The sequence below is a fragment of the Procambarus clarkii genome, chromosome 72, assembly GCF_040958095.1.
Source record: "Procambarus clarkii isolate CNS0578487 chromosome 72, FALCON_Pclarkii_2.0, whole genome shotgun sequence".
Lineage (NCBI taxonomy): Eukaryota > Metazoa > Arthropoda > Malacostraca > Decapoda > Cambaridae > Procambarus > Procambarus clarkii.
Window position 1 is genome coordinate 5,611,340 of NC_091221.1, and position 23,730 is coordinate 5,635,069.

The 23,730-nt window shown below is 50.5% G+C and overlaps 1 protein-coding gene across 6 annotated transcripts in view; it reads right to left on the reverse strand.

Moving 5' to 3' along the window:
• Positions 1 to 23,730, reverse strand: part of LOC123773736 (uncharacterized) — a 437,688-nt gene that overhangs the window by 58,809 nt on the left and 355,149 nt on the right. For 2 of the 6 annotated variants that reach the window (XM_045767617.2, XM_045767615.2), the window contains exon 2: positions 16,013 to 16,126. The exons of 1 other annotated variant lie outside the window; for it this stretch is intronic. In XM_045767617.2, coding sequence (XP_045623573.2) covers positions 16,013 to 16,126 — 114 coding nt within the window. Of the gene's footprint in view, positions 1 to 3,171; positions 5,703 to 16,012; positions 16,127 to 23,730 lie in introns of those variants that run through there. 3 more of the 6 variants (XM_045767619.2, XM_069312377.1, XM_069312378.1) reach the window with 3 other exon arrangements.

Consider the following 23,730-nt stretch of genomic DNA (forward strand, 5'->3'; position numbering starts at 1 on the left):
GCTATATCTTGCTCTAGTTAGGCCCCATTTAGATTATGCAGTTCAGTTTTGGTCGCCATATTATAGAATGGATATAAATTCACTTGAACGTGTCCAGCGTAGGATGACTAAGTTAATTCCCCAAATTAGAAATCTTTCATATGAAGAAAGATTAACAAAGCTTAAGTTGCATTCACTGGAAAGGCGAAGAGTTAGGGGTGACATGATAGAGGTTTACAAGTGGATGAATGGACATAACCGGGGGGATATTAATAGGGTATTAAAAGTATCAACACAGGACAGAACACGAAACAATGGATATAAATTGGATAAGTTTAGATTTAGGAAAGACTTGGGTAAATACTGGTTCAGTAACAGGGTTGTTGATTTGTGGAACCAATTGCCGCGTAACATTGTGGAGGTGGGGTCCCTCGATTGTTTCAAGCACGGGTTGGACAAGTATATGAGTGGGATTGGGTGGTTATAGAATAGGAGCTGCCTCGTATGGGCCAATAGGCCTTCTGCAGTTACCTTTGTTCTTATGTTCTTATGTTCTTATGTTCTTATGTTCTTTAAACCAGCAAATAGTAGACCCAACTAGGAAAGAAAATATCCTAGACCTAATACAATCAACGATGAGCCGATCAGGGACATAATGATTACAACTACTTGTTACTTAGATCACAACCTGATGGGAAGTCAGACGAGCATGAGCAATAGACCTGTGCAGCCAATCTCAAATCCCAGATGAGGAGAATTCAGCAAATTCAATTTGAATAACAAACTGATTAACTGGGAAGGAATAGACCAAGACCTCGCAGAACTATGCTGGGAAGAACAGCTACATAATGCAGACTTAGACCAGATTCTTAGACAAGTACTTCGAGAAAATAGGCGCTGTAGCACTAGAGACTTGTAGACCACATATACCACTAAGAAAAGATAGAGATGCAAACTTGAATGAGACCGACCCCTCACTCTAAAGGCGAAGAAAGCAAATAGCAGAACATCTCAAACACTTCACTCATCCCAACCACGACGAGGAAGGCTGTGTAGGGGTATAGAAATGATAGAGCTAAAGATGAGAGAATCATGTACAATCCAAGAGAGAACGGGAACAAAATGCCACAAGTGAGAGGAACCCGAAATACTTTTTCTCGTATACAAGAACAAAAACTGCGTCCAGCATTGGGCGCATGCACAAGGGTGATGGAACTTTCACAGATAATGACAGAGACATGTGTGAAATACTGAGGTTTCAGTACGTTTCTGTTTTCAGTGAACCCTTGACCACATTGAAGATCAATGATCCAAATGAATTCTTAATTAATGTGACACCAACATTGAACCACATATCAGATGTTACCCTAACCCCCACTTTGGACTTCGGATGTCCAGTGGGGATTCTTTGCCGCGTCCAACAGCCTGCTTGACCTGGGGCCAGATTCACGAAGCAGTTACGCAAGCACTTACGAACCTGTACATCTTTCCTCAATCTTTGGCGGCTTTGTTTACAATTAATAAACAGTTAGTGAGCTCCGAAGCACCAGGAGGCTGTTTATAACAATAACAACAGTTGATTGGCAAGTTTTCATGCTTGTAAACTGTTTAATAAATGTAACCAAAGCCGTCAAAGATTGAGGAAAGATGTACAGGTTCGTAAGTGCTTGCGTAACTCTTTAGTGAATCTGGGTCCAGGAGTCTCGCCAATATTCCTAATCTCTTTCTGCTTAACAGTTAGCCCCCCCCCCTCCCCTTTTCCCTAAACCTTTCTAGAAAAGTTGGAATGCCTCGCTTCCTAATTTCAGTCGATTAATTATTTGCATATTAAACAAATAGACGGCAAAAAGATTGACAGCGGACGGGAGACATCTCCCGTCACGTAGGGTGCAGTCGCACCTCCACAGATGTCCAGTATCATCTATTGATACTGGTGATGGCTCAAAAGGGCCACCACTTATGGGCTATTCATACCCATGCCACCTTTTGGGTGGCTTAATCTTCATCAATTCAATCAATTGACAGCGCCTGGGATGATCTCGGACGTGGGTTCGGATCCTCGTCACGGCTCTTGTGGACTTGTTCAGACGGCAGAAGCAGTAAAGGCCGCTCTCGGCTCGTCTTCAGAAGACTTCAACGCGCTGGTCGGAAGTGAGCTGCTCCACGATATTTAATAGGAAAAATCAAGACCTGTATAAGCTGCTGCAGTTCACATACATCTTAAAGATGGTTCACTATAGATAACAGTAACCGAAGAATAATCGGGCACATTAAATTTGATCACTGTTTATTGAAAGCCTAATCTCTATACCCGCCGAACATACAACGAAACTACGACGTTGGTACAACGTTCGAACAAGTTTTAACACCTAATCAGTTATAACAACCCATATAGCAAGTTGTAACAACGTTCTAATACGTCATAAACACGTTAAGCCAAGATGTAACAACTTTATTACAAGTTGTAATAAGCGGAAAAATAGAGACAGTTTCGGTTTGTGTTTCCAGGGTAGGGATTAAAATACAGCCACTGAGCAGTATTAGTGCCGTAGGCACGTACCTGATCAATCAGGCTGTGATTCACACGTTAGGCTGCGGGCAGCCGCGTCCAACAGCCTGTTTGACTAGACGACCAACTGGGAGGCCTGGTCAGAGACCGGGTCGCGAGGGCATTGATCCCCGGAAGCTATACAAGGTAGCCACAATTATAGGCACACTCAGAGAACACTGTATGAACATCAGAGGTCCGCGGTTGTTCAATATCCCCCAGCGAGTATGAGAAATATTGCCGGAACAACCGTGGACATCTTCAAGAAAAGCTAAACAGTTTTCTGCAAATAGTGCCGGACCAACCGGGCTGTGGTGGGTATGTGGGCCTGCGGGCCGCTCCAAGCAACAGCCTGGTGGACCAAACTCTCACATGTCAAATGTCAACACAGTTAACCCTTGCAAGCCGATTGATGAAAATTAAGCCACCCAAAAAGGTGGCACGGGCATGAATAGCCCGTAAAATTCTTGTAAGCCCGTGCTGGCCTATACAGGTACCCCCTGACCTGACCTACATAAGACAAGAGTGTCGTACCTTTAGTGCCAGCAAGGGCACCGCACCTGTGCCAGGTAAGTTACGGGCTCACCATAGCCCGCGCTACTTGGAACCTGTTCCGAGTAGCTGAATCCATAACAACAACGTACCTTTAGTCCTCTTAGCGAGAGTGCGTCGGGCGCTGGAGGCCAGACAGATGTATGATGGCCGGGTGTGGTGTGTAGGGAGGGTGTAGCTGCGGCTCCTGGGCAAGGTGCCATACAGCACCGAGGGAGGGATGGGCAGGGCACTCCCCGCGGGCCCCGCCCACCACCGGGTGTCATGGAAGACAAACCTGGTGTCCTCTCCCCTAAGGCGAGGCGGCGGCGGGTTGGTGCCGGGAGCCGCCAGCACGCGGCGGCTGGCGGCGGCGGCGGCGGCGGCGGAGGCGGCGACGTCGTGGGTGCTGAGCCCCGCCCTCAGCACCAGGTCACACAGGGACGACGTGTCCTGCACCTCCACGAAGTTGGGCTGTGTGGCTCGGGCTGGCCGTAGGTCGCCCAGCCTCGCTCCTGGCGGTAGGCTGATGGAAGACGACACATGTCTGACGGGATGGGCTGGTGGGCTAGTGGGGAAGGGCGGTGGGCTAGTGGGGAAGGGCGGTGGGCTGACGGGGAGGGATGGTTGTCTGCCGGGATGGGGCGGTGGGCTAGTGGGGAAGGGTGGTTGTCTGCCGGGATGGGGCGGTGGGCTAGTGGGGAAGGGTGGTTGTCTGCCGGGATGGGGCGGTGGGCAAGTGGGGAAGGGCGGTGGGCTAGTGGGGAGGGATGGTTGTCTGCCGGGATGGGATGGTGGGCTAGTGGGGAGGGGAGGTGGGCTGGTGGGAAGGGGAGGTGGGCTGGTGGGGAAGGGCGGTTGTCTGACAGGATGGAGAGGTGGGCTGGTGGGAAGGGGAGGTGGGCTAGTGGGGAGGGGTGGTTGCCTGACGGGATAGGGTGGTGGGCTAGTGGGGAGGGGAGGTGGGCTGGTGGGGAGAGGCGGTGGGCTAGTGGGGAGGGGTGGTGGGCTAGTGGGGAGGGGCGGTGGGCTAGTGGGGAGGGGCGGTGGGCTAGTGGAGAGGGGCGGTGGGCTAGTGGGGAGGGGAGGTGGGCTAGTGGGGAGGGGTGGTTGTCTGACGGGATGGGCTGGTGGGCTAGTGGGGAGGAGTGGTGGGCTAGTGGGGAGGGGCGATGGGCTGGCGGGGAGGGGTGGTGGATTGGTGGGGAGGGATAGTTGTCGGACGGGATAGGTCGGTTGTCGGATGAGATGGGGCTGTTGTCGGACGGGATAGGTAGGTTGTCGGACGGGATAGGACGGTTGTCGGACGGGATAGGACGGTTGTCGGACGAGACGGGTCGGTGGGCTGGTGGGGAGAGGAGACGAAAATGAGACCCGAACAAGACTATGCAGCCCACAAGTCTGTTTATTTTCTTCCGTGGTGGTGTTTCCAGCCGGCGTCGCGCCTCCATACTTGCTTCTGGACGGCTTGTTCGGACGGGCGTATATTGGCTCACTCCCGGCAGCCGACGGCAACTTGACGGCGTCGGCCAGCAGGTGTGGGGCCGAGGCGTCGGTCACCAGGTGTGGGGCCGAGGCGTCGGTCAACTGTTGCTTGTAGGTGGCGAGCGGTAGGATCACCTGGTGCACAGAGGTCGTAGAATCACCACTGTCATGTGTCATGCTCTCTATGCCACTGGACGAGGTGTCTCCCGCAGTGTCTGTGGCGCCGCGGGTCCTGGCGGCGATACAGTCGTCTATGCACCGTTCATTGTAGCCCAAGACGGGGGCAGTTACCCAGGGCAGGTCGCGGTAGTCGACGTAGGTGTTGCGGGAGGCGGCTACACCCGCGCTACACGAGGACTTGGTGCTCTTGAGCGCTGGGTGGAAGATGTATATGTCGAGGGGATGGGCGGGAGGGGGCGGTGCCGGACCCTGGTCCAGGCTGTCTCCCGCCTGGAACACAAACTCATCTTCGTCTTGGATGGAGTCGAGGGCGTCGTTGGACGAACATCTAATTGTTGGTCGCAATTTACGAGTGACTTTAACACTGGCCTTTCTGCATAGCGCGGCACAAGCCCTCGCTCGCCCCCCGTGCCCCCTGCCCCGCCATGCCTGCACCAGGCCTGCCCCGGACACAGGCATTCACACTCGCTTACTATGAGCCGTCACAACACAAGGCAACCAAATCAGGCGGAGCACAGTGCCTGGCACCACACAGGAGAAACTGTCCGTACTGTCACTGACGCCACCGCCCACCTGAGGCCACCAAACGCCGCCTTAACGAGGCGCGAACAAGCACCACAGTTCAGGTATATCCACCCACTGCAGTGTCCAACGCAACATATTAAAACTCGCAAATTTCCAACGTAAAGTTGTAGCAATCTGCGACACGGGAAGCGCGCCTTGTGCTCTGGGGAACACTGGTCACACACACCGCCGCCACCACGCACACATAACACATATCTGCATTATACTTCACTTGTTGCTCGCCTCTCAATCGACCCAGTAATCACCACCTTAGGTCTCACACAACACTTAATACTGACGCAGAGATTCACGCGTTGTATCACTAAGCACATACAGTACGGGAGCGAACGGTAGCACCACCTCCTCCCACGACGCCCCAACACACAGTGGCCGCCAACACACACTTCCCCCCGCCCACACACCCCCACCCTCAAGGAAAGTTGCAGGAAATGCGGAAACAGCTCCTCCTGGTGTGTAGCGCTGCCCGCTCCACCACCGCAACCCGCGCAGAGAAAGCAACAAACACCCTTACTGCCACTGCAATAACGGCTAATATGCCAAGATTTTTCACACACCGGATAAATACTACCTGACAATTCACCCAAATATTTTCTTGAAAGTGGAAGACTGAGCGCGTTTAAAGCAGCCAAGGCTCTCTGTGTTGTGCGGGGATGACGAACTTTGGGGACGCGAAGGTTCTTGTTGGGGAAGGGACGACACGACCTTACAGTTGCTGGGGTTGTGTCGCTCGCGGGCAGGGAGAGAAGGGAAGGGAGAAAACACCAAGCCATTACGACACTATAGCACTTGAAAAGGGGGGAAGGGGGGTCAGGATGAAGATTTGGGATGGGACGGAGGGGAAGGAATAGCCCAACCACTTGTTAAGGTACACTACAATACACTACACAAGGTAATAAGTGGAAGAGGGGGAGTGGGAGGGGGAGCAACATCATGTCCTCGGCCAACCAGCAAACACTTCCAAAGTGGCAGTTTAGTAGCCTAGCAAGTAGAGCAAATTACGAAGCTAATTTGGCGGGAGCGGCTCGTCCCCCCCCCCCACCCCCCCTCGCGCTGTGATTCATACACAGGATGTCTGCCTTATCTAATACCTTAATGACGATCATTAGCGATCCACCAATGTCTAACGGGCACAGCATCGTGGCAGAGTGTGTGTGTATGCCACAGATATCGAGGCATCTCACACTAGCACAAGTGTTTCCTAGGAAAAACAGAATAGGCTGTTTACCTGGCTGCGATTTCCAGGACGGGCCTGGAGCCAGGCATCCATTTCCCGCCAAAATGTTGCTTCACGCAATCTACTTTTTCCAGCAAAGTCTTAATAACTCGATAGATATCACGAGGTGGAGCGTTTACGTACACCAGCACGGTAGGTACGAATGCCGTCCAAGGCATGCTTAATAGTGTGATAAAGAGGCCATGGAACATGGGATAAAATATTTATGTACCATATCCCCGTCCTCCCTATCCCTCCTGCTTCCCTACCTTCTCCACCACCCACACTGTGCTCTCCACCACCCACACTGTGCTCTCCACCACCCACACTGTGCTCTCCACCACCCACACTGTGCTCTCCACCACCCACACTGTGCTCTCCACCACCCACACTGTGCTCTCCACCACCCACACTGTGCTCTCCACCACCCACACTGTGCTCTCCACCACCCACACTGTGCTCTCCACCACCCACACTGTGCTCTCCACCACCCACACTGTGCTCTCCACCACCCACACTGTGCTCTCCACCACCCACACTGCTCTCCACCACCCACAGTACTTCTCTTTACACCACGCCGTTGTGGGAGGGAAGAACATTGTATCCTTGAGATCACAGACTTCCATTTTCAGCCGCACTGGCCAGCAAGTCTTAAGTCTTGTGGCCAGGTTTAAGACCGCCACAAGACTACACCAGACCAAGTTACAGCCCCGCTCCTGTGATAGGTAAGTCCATTACGGGCTCACCATAGCCCGTGCTACTTGCCCAGCTCCTGTGATAGGTAAGTCCATTACGGGCTCACCATAGCCCGTGCTACTTGCCCAGCTCCTGTGCCAGGTAAGTCCACTACGGGCTCACCATAGCCCGTGCTACTTGCCCCGCTCCTGTGCCAGGTAAGTCCACTACGGGCTCACCATAGCCAGTGCTACTTGCCCAGCTCCTGTGCCAGGTAAGTCCACTACGGGCTCACCATAGCCCGTGCTACTTGCCCCGCTCCTGTGCCAGGTAAGTCCACTACGGGCTCACCATAGCCCGTGCTACTTGCCCAGCTCCTGTGCCAGGTAAGTCCACTACGGGCTCACCATAGCCCGTGCTACTTGCCCCGCTCCTGTGCCAGGTAAGTCCACTACGGGCTCACCATAGCCCGTGCTACTTGCCCAGCTCCTGTGTTAGGTAAGTCCACTACGGGCTCACCATAGCCCGTGCTACTTGCCCCGCTCCTGTGCCAGGTAAGTCCACTACGGGCTCACCATAGCCAGTGCTACTTGCCCAGCTCCTGTGCCAGGTAAGTCCACTACGGGCTCACCATAGCCCGTGCTACTTGCCCCGCTCCTGTGCCAGGTAAGTCCACTACGGGCTCACCATAGCCCGTGCTACTTGCCCCGCTCCTGTGCCAGGTAAGTCCACTACGGGCTCACCATAGCCCGTGCTACTTGCCCAGCTCCTGTGCCAGGTAAGTCCACTACGGGCTCACCATAGCCCGTGCTACTTGCCCCGCTCCTGTGCCAGGTAAGTCCACTACGGGCTCACCATAGCCCGTGCTACTTGCCCCGCTCCTGTGCCAGGTAAGTCCACTACGGGCTCACCATAGCCCGTGCTACTTGCCCAGCTCCTGTGCCAGGTAAGTCCACTACGGGCTCACCATAGCCCGTGCTACTTGCCCCGCTCCTGTGCCAGGTAAGTCCACTACGGGCTCACCATAGCCCGTGCTACTTGCTTCACTCCTGTGCCAGGTAAGTCCACTACGGGCTCACCATAGCCCGTGCTACTTGCTTCACTCCTGTGCCAGGTAAGTCCACTACGGGCTCACCATAGCCCGTGCTACTTGCCCCGCTCCTGTGCCAGGTAAGTCCACTACGGGCTCACCATAGCCCGTGCTACTTGCCCCGCTCCTGTGCCAGGTAAGTCCACTACGGGCTCACCATAGCCCGTGCTACTTGCAACTTTTGTTCCCAGTAGCTGAATCTTAAACAACATCACGTCATTCATATATGTCTAACCTACGCTCGAAACACTCCAGTGATCCCACGTCTATTTATATATATATAAAAATTTTTATATATTTATATACATCATATGTATATAAAATCTGTTATATATCACACACACACACACACACACACACACACACACACACACACACACACACACACACACACACACACACATATATATACATATTATATATAATATATCCACTTATATAATTCAGTCATGTCAACCTTTGCCCTTCGTCTTTTTATAGTAAGTAAATTGAGTTTTGTTTTTGTTTTGAAATCTATATTCATAAGGGAGGTGTGTAATTCCTGGGATTATCTGTGCCCTCCTTCTCTGGACGTGTTCAAAAGAATTTAGGTGCGTTCTATAGCGCGGCTCCTAAAACTGAGCCGCAACCTAGCGCATTCCGGCGCTGTTTGGTCAATGTGGCGACTGCTTCCTCCTGCGTGTAGCCTAGTCCTGCGCCAGGGCTCATAGAGTATATTGACCATTTATTTCCCCTATTTATTCCTGTTTATTCCCATTTATTCCTGTTAATTCCCTCTATTTATTCCTGTTTATTTCCTCTTTTTATTCGAGTCCCGGAAGGAGTGGTCGCTATTCTTGGACGTCACATGTTGTCTTGAAGTTATCTTGAGATGTTTTCGGGGCTTTTAGTGTCCCCGCGGCCCGGTCCTCGACCAGGCCTCCACCCACAGGAAGCAGCCCGTGACAGCTGACTAACACCCAGGTATCTATTTTCCTGCTAGGTAACAGGGGCATAGGGTGAAAGAAACTCTGCCCATTGTTTCTCGCCGGCACCTGGGATCGAACCCAGGACCACAGGATCACAAGTCCCGCGTGCTGTCCGCTCTGCCGACCGGCTCCCTCCCTTGCAGGGGAGAAAGAAATAGCCTAAACTACTCTATCTAAGGAAGGTGTTCTTCCTTTCTCCTCAGAATGTGGTTCGTGGTGGAGCCCCGGCTCAGGCCTCCACGTCATGTGCTGGGCGAATGCATTTCACACATCAGGATAAACGGTTTGATACCTGGTTGATGGGGTTCTGGGAGTTCTTGTACTCCCCAAGCCCGGCCCGAGGCCAGGCTTGGCGGGTGAGAGCTCGGTCCAGCACTACAGGATATTTATAAAGTTGTGATATGGACGACTGAACAGCTTATCCTTGCAGTGAGTAACGGCTCGCACTGGTGAGTGAGCGTGACATATACAATCTGCAGTGACTCCAAGAGTGCGATTCAAGCAATTACGTACTCTTCAACAACGTGCAAGGAGTTTGTTTACCCATGTCTTCAACTTCTTCATGAACATCGATTGAACGGTTATGATTTACACTCTTACAATCGTTACAAGAAAAATACCAAATAGTCAAAGCACTGGCTAAATATCTCCAGTCGACCAACAAACTGGGTCACATCTGACCCGCGCCACATTTATACCTGGCGCCACCAACAGCTAAACCTTACGGGCTATTCATGCCCGTGCCACCTCTTGGGTGGCTTAATCTTTATCAATCAATCAACAGCTAAACACAGAAAACAACTGCCTCGTCGCAGCACCAAGGATCAGCTGACGCCATAAACACAACACACCGCCCTGCGGTGCGGCAAGTCTTCCTCTAACACACACCTCTGTTCTAGTCGCCGCTCCTCTGTCTACACCACAACGCAACAAGCACTTTTGGAACGCATATCATCCTCAACATAAACGCCTCTACCAACATCAGTACTGGTAGAAGTTAAGCTGGATGACACTGCCTCACTCATTAGCCTGAGCAGTGTTATTTTGAAACGGCTTAGAGAATGCACGCAAGCACGCATGCACCCACACACATACGCACACGCACCCACACACACACCCATACGCACACGCACCCACACACACACCCACACCCACACCCTCACACACACACACACACCCACACCCACACCCTCACACACACACACACACACACACACACACACACACACACACACACCCACACCCACACACACACCCACACCCACATCTACACCCACACACACACCTAAACCAAAGTTAAATCACAGAAATTAAACCATATAGGAGATTTAGACTTCCCTTCAATATGCGACCCCGGGACCCGGGAGACAGCCAGTCCGCTAAGTGGATGACTGTGGCAACAAGTGTCTCCCGCATAAGGTGGTGTCGCAAGGGCGGCACCACTGTACCAGTGGACCCTATAGTTCCTTACCGCGCTACTGGCGGCGCTCGCGACACACAGCGCGCCCTCCCGCCTCGCCTTACACCGTCCAGGCAAGCCATCGTCAAACTCTACGGTAATATAGATTAAACTTTCAGTAATACATGATAGGCAATCGATATCGATATCGGAGCAGGCGTACTTGACCAGTCATTCTACTGGATAACGGCTTCACTCTCACTACCTCATCTCCTACACTCTCACCACCACACCACCACCACTCTCACTATCACACCACCACCACACTATCAACGTATCACTGCCAAACATGTTACTACAAGTCTAATAAAATCAGCTTGTAGTTTTTCAGTGTCTTCTACAGAGGAAATTTTCATTCTGATCTTTGTATAAACTGCAAAGGATGACACGATGACACGATATCTGCTGATTTAAGAGCCTTTGGAATCTCTCTTGTAAACAAACTTATTTCCGTATTACATTGAGCGCTCGCGCTACTGGTACTTTATATTTCTTTGTGAATATTGAATTCCAGGAGTCAGGGCCCGGGGCTGAGTGCATATGGGCATATCTAGAGGTTATCTAGAGATGATTTCGGGGCTTTTTAGTGTTCCCGCGGCCCGGTCCTCGACTAGGCCTCCACCCCCAGGAAGCAGCCTGTGACAGCTGACTAACACCCAGGTACCTATTTTACTGCTAGGTAACAGGGGCATAGGGTGAAAGAAACTCTGCCCATTGTTTCTCGCCGGCGCCTGGGATCGAACCCAGGACCACAGGATCACAAATCCAGCGTGCTGTCCGCTCGGCCGACCGGCTCCTAAATGGTGTCAATTTCTCTTTCAAAAGTCTATTGTGCTCGTGGTAATATCAGTTATGCTGTCAAGGGTTTAACTTCCGTTCATAAACAAGCTGTTCAGATTTCCAACTACTTTCAGGCTATTTAATGGTTTGCTAAACATAGCCTCATACTGTAAACATAGCCTCATACTGTAAACATAGCCTCATACTGTAAACATAGCCTCATACTGTAAACATAGCCTCATACTGTAAACATAGCCTCATACTGTAAACATAACCTCATACTGTAAACATAGCCTCATACTGTAAACATAGCCTCATACTGTAAACATAGCCTCATACTGTAAACATAGCCTCATACTGTAAACATAGCCTCATACTGTAAACATAGCCTCATACTGTAAACATAGCCTCATACTGTAAACATAGCCTCATACTGTAAACATAGCCTCATACTGTAAACATAGCCTCATACTGTAAACATAGCCTCATACTGTAAACATAGCCTCATACTCATTTGATTTTGCATATGTGAACAATATGTATTTTTTATTTTTCTTTACCTCTTGTATAGCTTTCTGTTTCAATACCTCAACCACTTGGAGTAGACGGTAGGGCGACGGTCTCGCTTTATGCAGGTCGGCGTTCAATCCCCGACCATCCAAGTGGTTGGGCACCATTCCTTTCCCCCCGTCCCATCCCAAATCCTTATCCTGACCCCTTCCCAGTGCTACATAGTCGAAATGGCTTGGCGCTTTCCCCTGATAATTCCCTCCCTCCCTCCCTTGTGATTAAAATGTTATTTATTTAATTCCTGTTTCAATTTCAACTGATCAGACTCGTATGATCGTTTCACCGCCTGATCTATTTCTTTGATTTCCCTGTTTAGATTGATTTTTCTTTGTTGTCGCGTCTGCTAACGCGCGAGCGCACGCACGCGCAAGCGCACGCACGCGCGAGCACACGCACGCGCGAGCACGCACACGCGAGCACGCACATAAGGCAAGGAATGCACTAGGCAGTGATGTGGTGGAGGCTGACTCCATACACAGTTTCATATGTAGATTCCTGAGCCTACTGTAGAGCCCAGTAGGCTCAGGAACCTGTACACCAGTTGACTGACACTTGAGAGGCGGGACCAAAGAGCCAGAGCTCAACCCCCCGCAAGCATAAATAGGTGAGTACACACATATATCGGGCACCTGGTGGCTGAGTGGACAGCACTCAGGATACGTAAACCTGGGGACCGGGGTTCGATTCCCGCACGAGGCAGAAACAAATGGGCAAAGTTTCTTTCACCCTGAATGCCCCTGTTACCTAGCAGTAAATAGGTACCTGGGAGTTAGTCAGCTGTCACGGGCTGCTTCCTGGGGGTGGAGGCCTGGTCGAGGAGCGGGCCGCGGAGACACTAAAGCCCCGAAATCATCTCAAGATAACCTCAAGATAACCTCACTGACGAATATGTTGAAGAGAACGGGGCTCAGATACGACCCTTGTGGGACTCCAGCTGTTGGGGAGAAAGAAAACTGCTCCCGTTTTTCCCCCTTGAATCAAAGGGGTGACTTCTCTGTTCTCCAGGAAGTGGTGCAAGGACTGTGCCCTGGGGTACAGAGCAGTGGTGCAAGGACTGTGCCCTGGGGTACAGAGGAGTGGTGCAAGGACTGTGCCCTGGGGTACAGAGCAGTGGTGCAAGGACTGTGCCCTGGGGTACAGAGCAGTGGTGCAAGGACTGTGCCCTGGGGTACAGAGCAGTGGTGCAAGGACTGTGCCCTGGGGTACAGAGCAGTGGTGCAAGGACTGTGCCCTGGGGTACAGAGCAGAGGTGCGCAAAGGGGTGACTTCTCTGTTCTCCAGGAAGTTCCTGACCAGTCTCAGTAGGGTCCAGTTTTGGACTGGTAAGTCCGCTGGTTTATACAACAGGCCGTCGCGCCATAGGCTGTCGAAGGGCTTGTGTACGTCTCTCGTCGCGACCAAAGCAATCTATTTTTTGCTGGCGGATTGTGCTGACTGCGTCATAGCTGACGTTTATTGCGTGCTGGGTTGAGCGGTGTGATTACAAATAAAACAAGTGAACAAGTGAACAAGAACAAATAGAACAAATAGAACAAGTGAACAAGTGAGAATGGGCACTAGAAGAAAACCCAGACATAATAGCACTCACAGAAACAAAGCTAACGAAAACCCTAACAAACGCAGTGTTTCCACAGGACTACTGAGTAGTTAGGAAGCCAAACAATTCTTCTGAGAAAAGGTTGTTAAACTCGTTTGTAGTTGTTCGCCGGTGGAGGCGGAGACAAATGGTTTCTTTCACCCTGATGGCCCTGTTACCTAGTAGTAAACAGGTACCTGGGAGTTAAGCAGCTGCTACGGGCTGCTTCCTGGGGGTGGAGGCCTGATCGAGGACCGGGCCGCGGGGATACTAAACCCCGAAATCATCTCAAGATAACCTCAAGATAACTCCATACAGTAGTCGAGAGGGTGGGACATGGTTTTCTCAAAGCATTTACCTATTGTGGTCCAGGAGGGAGATTGGGCGGTAATTACTAGTTTGGTGAGGGTCTTTCTCACGGTATCTGATGGGCGGGTGGGGTCACGCTGGGCGGGGTCACGCTGGGCGGGGTCACGCTGGGCGGGGTCACGCTGGGCGGGGTCACGCTGGGCGGGGTCAGGCGGGCAGAGCTCAAGTGTGCTCTGAGGGGTCAGATGGTGGGTGATGGGGGTGATGGGGCAGTGAAGGAGGTGGTGTATGATGGGTCTGTAATCCCAGTTCGGGATGGTGTCCAGTCAGTAGAAATGGTGGCGGTTGTAAGGTAGTCCTTACCCCCCTAACCAACGCCACCACACAACCATCGCAGCCATTATTCACGCCACAGGTTAACTGCGCCTCGTTAATATTCGACAATTTCTTCAGGCACGTGAGACAAATTCCCTCCGCCTTCTTAGCCATACTAAACGAGGAGAATCAGTATGCAGGAGATACGTCGAAGGCAGTCAGCAGGCGGTGAGGACCTAGCGGACCGCTGGCAGGGAATTTCAATAGGGTGGTAAGGAGTGATCCGAGGGTGATGTCTGGTAACGCTGGCAGCGACCCCGATTCCTGCCCTCTTCACGCTCCTCACCTTATCAGGAAGCTTCAGCTTTAATACCCCCCCAAAGTACCGTTGGTACCTGCTTGATGGGGTTCTGGGAGTTCTTCTACTCCCCAAGCCCGGCCCCAATTGACCGTTGGGTCAATTCAAATTCAAATTCAAATAAGTTTATTGGGGTATAAATACAAACAAAGGAATGAGGTTGCTCAAAGCTATTCTCACCTCGTTCCGTTGGGTTAGTTTTGCTGTTTATTGTATAAATTAATAAGGTATTTACAATTTTGTAAACTGTCAATTATAAATGGGTTCAGAGGCAAGAACTCTTTCAGACCTACTACAAGTGTATACAATCTGTACTGAACTGTACTGAATAAATACATTTCATTAAATTCATAGAGCACTGTAGTACAGCTTTGTAGGCTAAGGTTCCTGAATACCTAGAGTGTACCTGGCGTGGGTTTGAGAGTTTTTCGATTCTCCAAGCTTGGCCTGGAGCTAGGCTTAACTTTTACAGACCGAATCCATTTAATAAAATATCTAAATTATTGGGAAAGTTTAAAATTTTAACGTTTATAGAGCGTCAGATAGTTTTACTTCACTATCTGACTTTGTATCCATCTACACAGCTTGCACAGAGGCTACAGGCGAAATGTTGTTGTTAAAGATTCGCTACCTGAATCAAAAGGTCCAAGTAGCACGGGCTATGGCGAGCCCATACTTTTTACAGACGAAAGAAAACCACGGAAAAGTTAAACTCCTTGCCAAAATCAGCTGTGGAGATGTGTGTGTGTGTGTGTGTGTGTGTGTGTGTGTGTGTGTGTGTGTGTGTGTGTGTGTGTGTGTGTGTGTGTGTGTGTGGAGACCTTTAAAGATGCAAGGCTTCTTGTAAGATTAGCAGGCTAGACATACAAAAGATTCCCACTTCCTTTGTTTATGGAACAGCAGAGCTGATTGACTGATATAGATTAAGCCCCCCCAAAAAGGTGGCACGGGCATGAATATCCCGTAGAGCAGGGCCGAAAGATTGAGTGGCTCCAGCGCCAAGACCGTTTAGTGTCAGGGCAGCGTCTTGAAGTGCGTGACAAAGTTTTCTTACCCGCACTTCATATAAAATTGGAATTGATAAAACGCTTTGAAAAGGTCTTAGAGTTTGGAGAAGAGGCGGGTCAAGAAGTCCGCCTTATGTTTCCAAGGCTCTCTGAAGTCAAGGTCAAGGCTCTTTCATGACAAAGTCAAGGTTCTTTGAAGTCAAAGTCAAGGCTCTTTCATGACAAAATCAATTCTCTTCCATAACAAAGTCAAGAGAGAGAGAGAGAGAGAGAGAGAGAGAGAGAGAGAGAGAGAGAGAGAGAGAGAGAGAGAGAGAGAGAGAGAGAGAGAGAGAGAGAGAGAGAGAGAGAGAGACAGAGAGAGAGAGAGGTGGAGTAACTCACAGGTCTTAGCAGCCGTTGTGGAGGTGGTGGAGGAGGCTGGTGGAGGCGCAGAAGATCCTCCCACCTTCCTCAGCTGTACCTCACCTCCTCTCACCTTCCTCAGCTGTACCTCACCTGTAACAACAACAACAACACGTGTTAATACAGTAACCCTAAGCAGGCAATGAGTCACAATAACGGGGCTAAAGTATGTTGACCAGACCACACACCAGAAGGTGAAGGGACGACGACGTTTCGGTCCGCCCTGGACCATTCTCAAGTCCATTGAGGACACTCGACTTGAGAATGGTCCAGGACGGACCATTATGTATGGATAATGGACAAATAGGCTAATAGGACACAGGGATGTATTTACTGAAGAGTTAGTAACCAGACACCTGGTGTTCTTCAACTATATGTTCTGCCATGACTAGGCCCCATTTATGCAGTTCAGTTTTGGTCGCCGCACTGCTTGATACCTGGTTATCTATATATATATATATATATATATATATATATATATATATATATATATATATATATATATATATATATATATATATATATATATATATATATATGAATGAGATTAAGTGAATATGAACATGAGCGGCCACGTATATAAATGTTCAATAGGCCTTGAACATATACCTTCATTCTTATGTTCATAACAAGAGAGCAGGTATATGGCTGGCGACGGTCCACTTGCCGTAAGGTAATCCTCATTACCTTGAGGTTACCTTGAGGTGCTCCGGGGCTTAGCGTCCCCGCGGCCCGGTCGTCGACCAGGCCTCCTGGTTGCTGGACTGATCAACTCCTCACGTCTGTGATAAGGGGCGTGTAAGGAAGCCTGTGTGACCTTCAGGAGAGTATGGCCGGGTCACGGAGGAAGAGGGGCGGCTTCGTAGCCAAGGTCGCCTTTGAATTCCTTCGTGTTGCTCAAATAATATCAAAGGTGATGAGATATTTATATGGCCTGATTAAATGCTACCTCGGAACGATAGTCTATTACGGAGGTGTCCACGTCCCCAGGGCAGGCGGGCAGCAGGAGCCAGGGCAGGCGGACAGCAGGAGCCAGGGCAGGCGGGCAGCAGGAGCCAGGGCAGGCGGGCAGCAGGAGGCAGGGCAGGCGGGCAGCAGGAGCCAGGGCAGGCGGGCAGCAGGAGCCAGGGCAGGCGGGCAGCAGGAGCCAGGGCAGGCGGACAGCAGGAGCCAGGGCAGGCGGGCAGCAGGAGCCAGGGCAGGCGGGCAGCGCCCTCCTGCCCTTCACACTCTCACTGTTCTCTGAGGCATTACCGCCTCGTGAGAACCACAAACATTACACTCTTTTCCTCCCCCCCTAGACCCACACACCCCCACCCCACCCCCACAACGCCGCCCACCTCCCCTCCTCACGGTAACAAGATTGATCTTTAATTTCCAAACGAACAGAAGCAAGAAGAGTGATAGTCAGAGTCAAATCAGGATCATCCACTGTGAAGAGCTCAGTCCCCCAGGAGACTGAGAACTCTAAGAACTGAAAGAGAACTCTATCATCATCAGAGGCCCGAGACTGTTCAACACGCTTCCACTACACATAAGGGGCATAACTGGCCGACCCCTCACAGAGTTCAAGAGAGAACTATCAACATCAGAGGCCCGAGACTGTTCAACACGCTTCCACTACACATAAGGGACATAACTGGCTGACCCCTCACAGTGTTCAAGAGAGAACTATCAACATCAGAGGCCCGAGACTGTTCAACACGCTTCCACTACACATAAGGGACATAACTGGCCGACCCCTCACAGTGTTCAAGAGAGAACTATCAACATCAGAGGCCCGAGACTGTTCAACACGCTTCCACTACACATAAGGGACATAACTGGCTGACCCCTCACAGTGTTCCAGAGAGAACTATCAACATCAGAGGCCCGAGACTGTTCAACACGCTTCCACTACACATAAGGGACATAACTGGCCGACCCCTCACAGTGTTCAAGAGAGAACTATCAACATCAGAGGCCCGAGACTGTTCAACACGCTTCCACTACACATAAGGGGCATAACTGGCCGACCCGTCACAGTGTTCAAGAGAGAACTATCAACATCAGAGGCCCGAGACTGTTCAACACACTTCCACTACACATAAGGGGCATAACTGGCTGACCCCTCACAGTGTTCAAGAGAGAACTATCAACATCAGAGGCCCGAGACTGTTCAACACGCTTCCACTACACATAAGGGACATAACTGGCCGACCCCTCACAGTGTTCAAGAGAGAACTATCAACATCAGAGGCCCGAGACTGTTCAACACGCTTCCACTACACATAAGGGACATAACTGGCCGACCCCTCACAGTGTTCAAGAGAGAACTATCAACATCAGAGGCCCGAGACTGTTCAACACGCTTCCACTACACATAAGGGTCATAACTGGCCGACCCCTCACAGTGTTCAAGAGAGAACTATCAACATCAGAGGCCCGAGACTGTTCAATACGCTTCCACTACACATAAGGGACATAACTGGCCGACCCCTCACAGTGTTCAAGAGAGAACTATCAACATCAGAGGCCCGAGACTGTTCAACACGCTTCCACTACACATAAGGGTCATAACTGGCCGACCCCTCACAGTGTTCAAGAGAGAACTATCAACATCAGAGGCCCGAGACTGTTCAATACGCTTCCACTACACATAAGGGACATAACTGGCCGACCCCTCACAGTGTTCAAGAGAACTATCAACATCAGAGGCCCGAGACTGTTCAACACGCTTCCACTACACATAAGGGTCATAACTGGCCGACCCCTCACAGTGTTCAAGAGAGAACTATCAACATCAGAGGCCCGAGACTGTTCAATACGCTTCCACTACACATAAGGGACATAACTGGCCGACCCCTCACAGTGTTCAAGAGAACTATCAACATCAGAGGCCCGAGACTGTTCAACACGCTTCCACTACACATAAGGGTCATAACTGGCCGACCCCTCACAGTGTTCAAGAGAGAACTATCAACATCAGAGGCCCGAGACTGTTCAATACGCTTCCACTACACATAAGGGTCATAACTGGCTGACCCCTCACAGTGTTCAAGAGAGAACTATCAACATCAGAGGTCCGAGACTGTTCAATACGCTTCCACTACACATAAGGGTCATAACTGGCCGACCCCTCACAGTGTTCAAGAGAGAACTATCAACATCAGAGGTCCGAGACTGTTCAACACGCTTCCACTACACATAAGGGACATAACTGGCCGACCCCTCACAGTGTTCAAGAGAGAACTATCAACATCAGAGGCCCGAGACTGTTCAACACGCTTCCACTACACATAAGGGGCATAACTGGCCGACCCGTCACAGTGTTCAAGAGAGAACTATCAACATCAGAGGCCCGAGACTGTTCAACACGCTTCCACTACACATAAGGGACATAACTGGCCGACCCCTCACAGTGTTCAAGAGAGAACTATCAACATCAGAGGCCCGAGACTGTTCAACACGCTTCCACTACACATAAGGGACATAACTGGTCGACCCCTCACAGTGTTCAAGAGAGAACTATCAACATCAGAGGCCCGAGACTGTTCAATACGCTTCCACTACACATAAGGGTCATAACTGGCTGACCCCTCACAGTGTTCAAGAGAGAACTATCAACATCAGAGGTCCGAGACTGTTCAATACGCTTCCACTACACATAAGGGTCATAACTGGCCGACCCCTCACAGTGTTCAAGAGAGAACCATCAACATCAGAGGCCCGAGACTGTTCAACACGCTTCCACTACACATAAGGGACATAACTGGCCGACCCCTCACAGTGTTCAAGAGAGAACTATCAACATCAGAGGCCCGAGACTGTTCAACACGCTTCCACTACACATAAGGGACATAACTGGCCGACCCCTCACAGTGTTCAAGAGAGAACTATCAACATCAGAGGCCCGAGACTGTTCAACACGCTTCCACTACACATAAGGGACATAACTGGTCGACCCCTCACAGTGTTCAAGAGAGAACTATCAACATCAGAGGCCCGAGACTGTTCAATACGCTTCCACTACACATAAGGGTCATAACTGGCTGACCCCTCACAGTGTTCAAGAGAGAACTATCAACATCAGAGGTCCGAGACTGTTCAATACGCTTCCACTACACATAAGGGTCATAACTGGCCGACCCCTCACAGTGTTCAAGAGAGAACCATCAACATCAGAGGCCCGAGACTGTTCAACACGCTTCCACTACACATAAGGGACATAACTGGCCGACCCCTCACAGTGTTCAAGAGAGAACTATCAACATCAGAGGCCCGAGACTGTTCAACACGCTTCCACTACACATAAGGGACATAACTGGCCGACCCCTCACAGTGTTCAAGAGAGAACTATCAACATCAGAGGCCCGAGACTGTTCAACACGCTTCCACTACACATAAGGGACATAACTGGCCGACCCCTCACAGTGTTCAAGAGAGAACTATCAACATCAGAGGCCCGAGACTGTTCAACACGCTTCCACTACACATAAGGGACATAACTGGCCGACCCCTCACAGTGTTCAAGAGAGAACTATCAACATCAGAGGCCCGAGACTGTTCAACACGCTTCCACTACACATAAGGGACATAACTGGCCGACCCCTCACAGTGTTCAAGAGAGAACTATCAACATCAGAGGCCCGAGACTGTTCAACACGCTTCCACTACACATAAGGGACATAACTGGCCGACCCCTCACAGTGTTCAAGAGAGAACTATCAACATCAGAGGCCCGAGACTGTTCAACACGCTTCCACTACACATAAGGGACATAACTGGCCGACCCCTCACAGTGTTCAAGAGAGAACTATCAACATCAGAGGCCCGAGACTGTTCAACACGCTTCCACTACACATAAGGGACATAACTGGCCGACCCCTCACAGTGTTCAAGAGAGAACTATCAACATCAGAGGCCCGAGACTGTTCAACACGCTTCCACTACACATAAGGGACATAACTGGCCGACCCCTCACAGTGTTCAAGAGAGAACTATCAACATCAGAGGCCCGAGACTGTTCAACACGCTTCCACTACACATAAGGGACATAACTGGCCGACCCCTCACAGTGTTCAAGAGAGAACTATCAACATCAGAGGCCCGAGACTGTTCAACACGCTTCCACTACACATAAGGGACATAACTGGCCGACCCCTCACAGTGTTCAAGAGAGAACTATCAACATCAGAGGCCCGAGACTGTTCAACACGCTTCCACTACACATAAGGGACATAACTGGCCGACCCCTCACAGTGTTCAAGAGAGAACTATCAACATCAGAGGCCCGAGACTGTTCAACACGCTTCCACTACACATAAGGGACATAACTGGCCGACCCCTCACAGTGTTCAAGAGAGAACTATCAACATCAGAGGCCCGAGACTGTTCAACACGCTTCCACTACACATAAGGGACATAACTGGCCGACCCCTCACAGTGTTCAAGAGAGAACTATCAACATCAGAGGCCCGAGACTGTTCAACACGCTTCCACTACACATAAGGGACATAACTGGCCGACCCCTCACAGTGTTCAAGAGAGAACTATCAACATCAGAGGCCCGAGACTGTTCAACACGCTTCCACTACACATAAGGGACATAACTGGCCGACCCCTCACAGTGTTCAAGAGAGAACTATCAACATCAGAGGCCCGAGACTGTTCAACACGCTTCCACTACACATAAGGGACATAACTGGCCGACCCCTCACAGTGTTCAAGAGAGAACTATCAACATCAGAGGCCCGAGACTGTTCAACACGCTTCCACTACACATAAGGGGCATAACTGGCCGACCCCTCACAGTGTTCAAGAGAGAACTATCAACATCAGAGGCCCGAGACTGTTCAACACGCTTCCACTACACATAAGGGGCATAACTGGCCGACCCCTCACAGTGTTCAAGAGAGAACTATCAACATCAGAGGCCCGAGACTGTTCAACACGCTTCCACTACACATAAGGGACATAACTGGCCGACCCCTCACAGTGTTCAAGAGAGAACTATCAACATCAGAGGCCCGAAACTGTTCAACACGCTTCCACTACACATAAGGGACATAACTGGCCGACCCCTCACAGTGTTCAAGAGAGAACTATCAACATCAGAGGCCCGAGACTGTTCAACACGCTTCCACTACACATAAGGGGCATAACTGGTCGACCCCTCACAGTGTTCAAGAGAGAACTATCAACATCAGAGGCCCGAGACTGTTCAACACGCTTCCACTACACATAAGGGGCATAACTGGCCGACCCCTCACAGTGTTCAAGAGAGAACTATCAACATCAGAGGCCCGAGACTGTTCAACACGCTTCCACTACACATAAGGGACATAACTGGCCGACCCCTCACAGTGTTCAAGAGAGAACTATCAACATCAGAGGCCCGAGACTGTTCAACACGCTTCCACTACACATAAGGGACATAACTGGCCGACCCCTCACAGTGTTCAAGAGAGAACTTGACAAACACCTCCAAAGGATACCTGATCAACCAGGCTGTATCCAAGAAGGAAGGAATGTTTCCCGCCAAGAAGGAAGGAATGTTTCCCGCCAGGAAGGAAGGAATGTTTCCCGCCAGGAAGGAAGGAATGTTTCCCGCCAGGAAGGAAGGAAAGTTTCCCGCCAGGAAGGAAGGAATGTTTCCCGCCAGGAAGGAAGGAATGTTTCCCGCCAGGAAGGAAGGAATGTTTCCCGCCAGGAAGGAAGGAATGTTTCCCGCCAGGAAGGAAGGAATGTTTCCCGCCAGGAAGGAAGGAATGTTTCCCGCCAGGAAGGAAGGAATGTTTCCCGCCAGGAAGGAAGGAATGTTTCCCGCCAGGAAGGAAGACGGGAAACTCTTTTCCGCCTTCGACCAATCACTGTTCCCTCACAGATAATACTACCGTCCCTGAGTGTGGTCGGTGTTGTGAGGTGTCCGCTCATACACTCACCACCTTACAATGGGCCTTGAGGAGCTGGTAATTCACCAGAGTGGGGATGGGGGAGGGGAGGGGGGTGTCATCAAACTCATCGCCTCCTCAGGCGATTAAGGCAGTGTCTAGGATGCTCCTGGATGCTCCTGATAGTCAAAATAGAGATCCTAAATGTAGTTGTTGTCCTTGTATATAAGTCACCGGAGGCAAACCCTCAGCAGTTTAAAGACCAACTAATGAAAATAGAGCACTGCTTGGAAAACCTCACAAATCCAGCTCCGAACATCATCCTGCTTGGGGACTTCAACCTACGGCACCTGAAATGGAAGCACCTGGCTAATACAGTAATATCAGAAAGAATACCAGGAAGTAGCCTAAATGAGCAGGCACATGCAAATGACCTGCTACGGATGTGCGATAGGTTTGCCTTAAACCAGCAAATAGTAGAACCAACTAGGAAGAACACGCTGGACCTCATTTTCACTAATAATGATGAGTTGATCGGGAACATAATGATTACAAATACCTGTTACTCAGATCACAACTTAATTGAAGTTCTGACAACCATGGGAAATGGACCTTCAAAACCAGTCCAGATTCCCGGTGGAGGAGATTTCAGCAAATTCAACTTCAATAATAAACGGATAAACTGGGAGCAAATAAACCAGGACTTCACAGAAATAAACTGGGAAGAACAGCTAGGAAATGCAAACCTGAACCAGTGCCTGGAAAAAATAAGCTCAGTAGCACTAGAAATATGTTCAAACCGCATACCCCTAAGAAAAAAGAGAA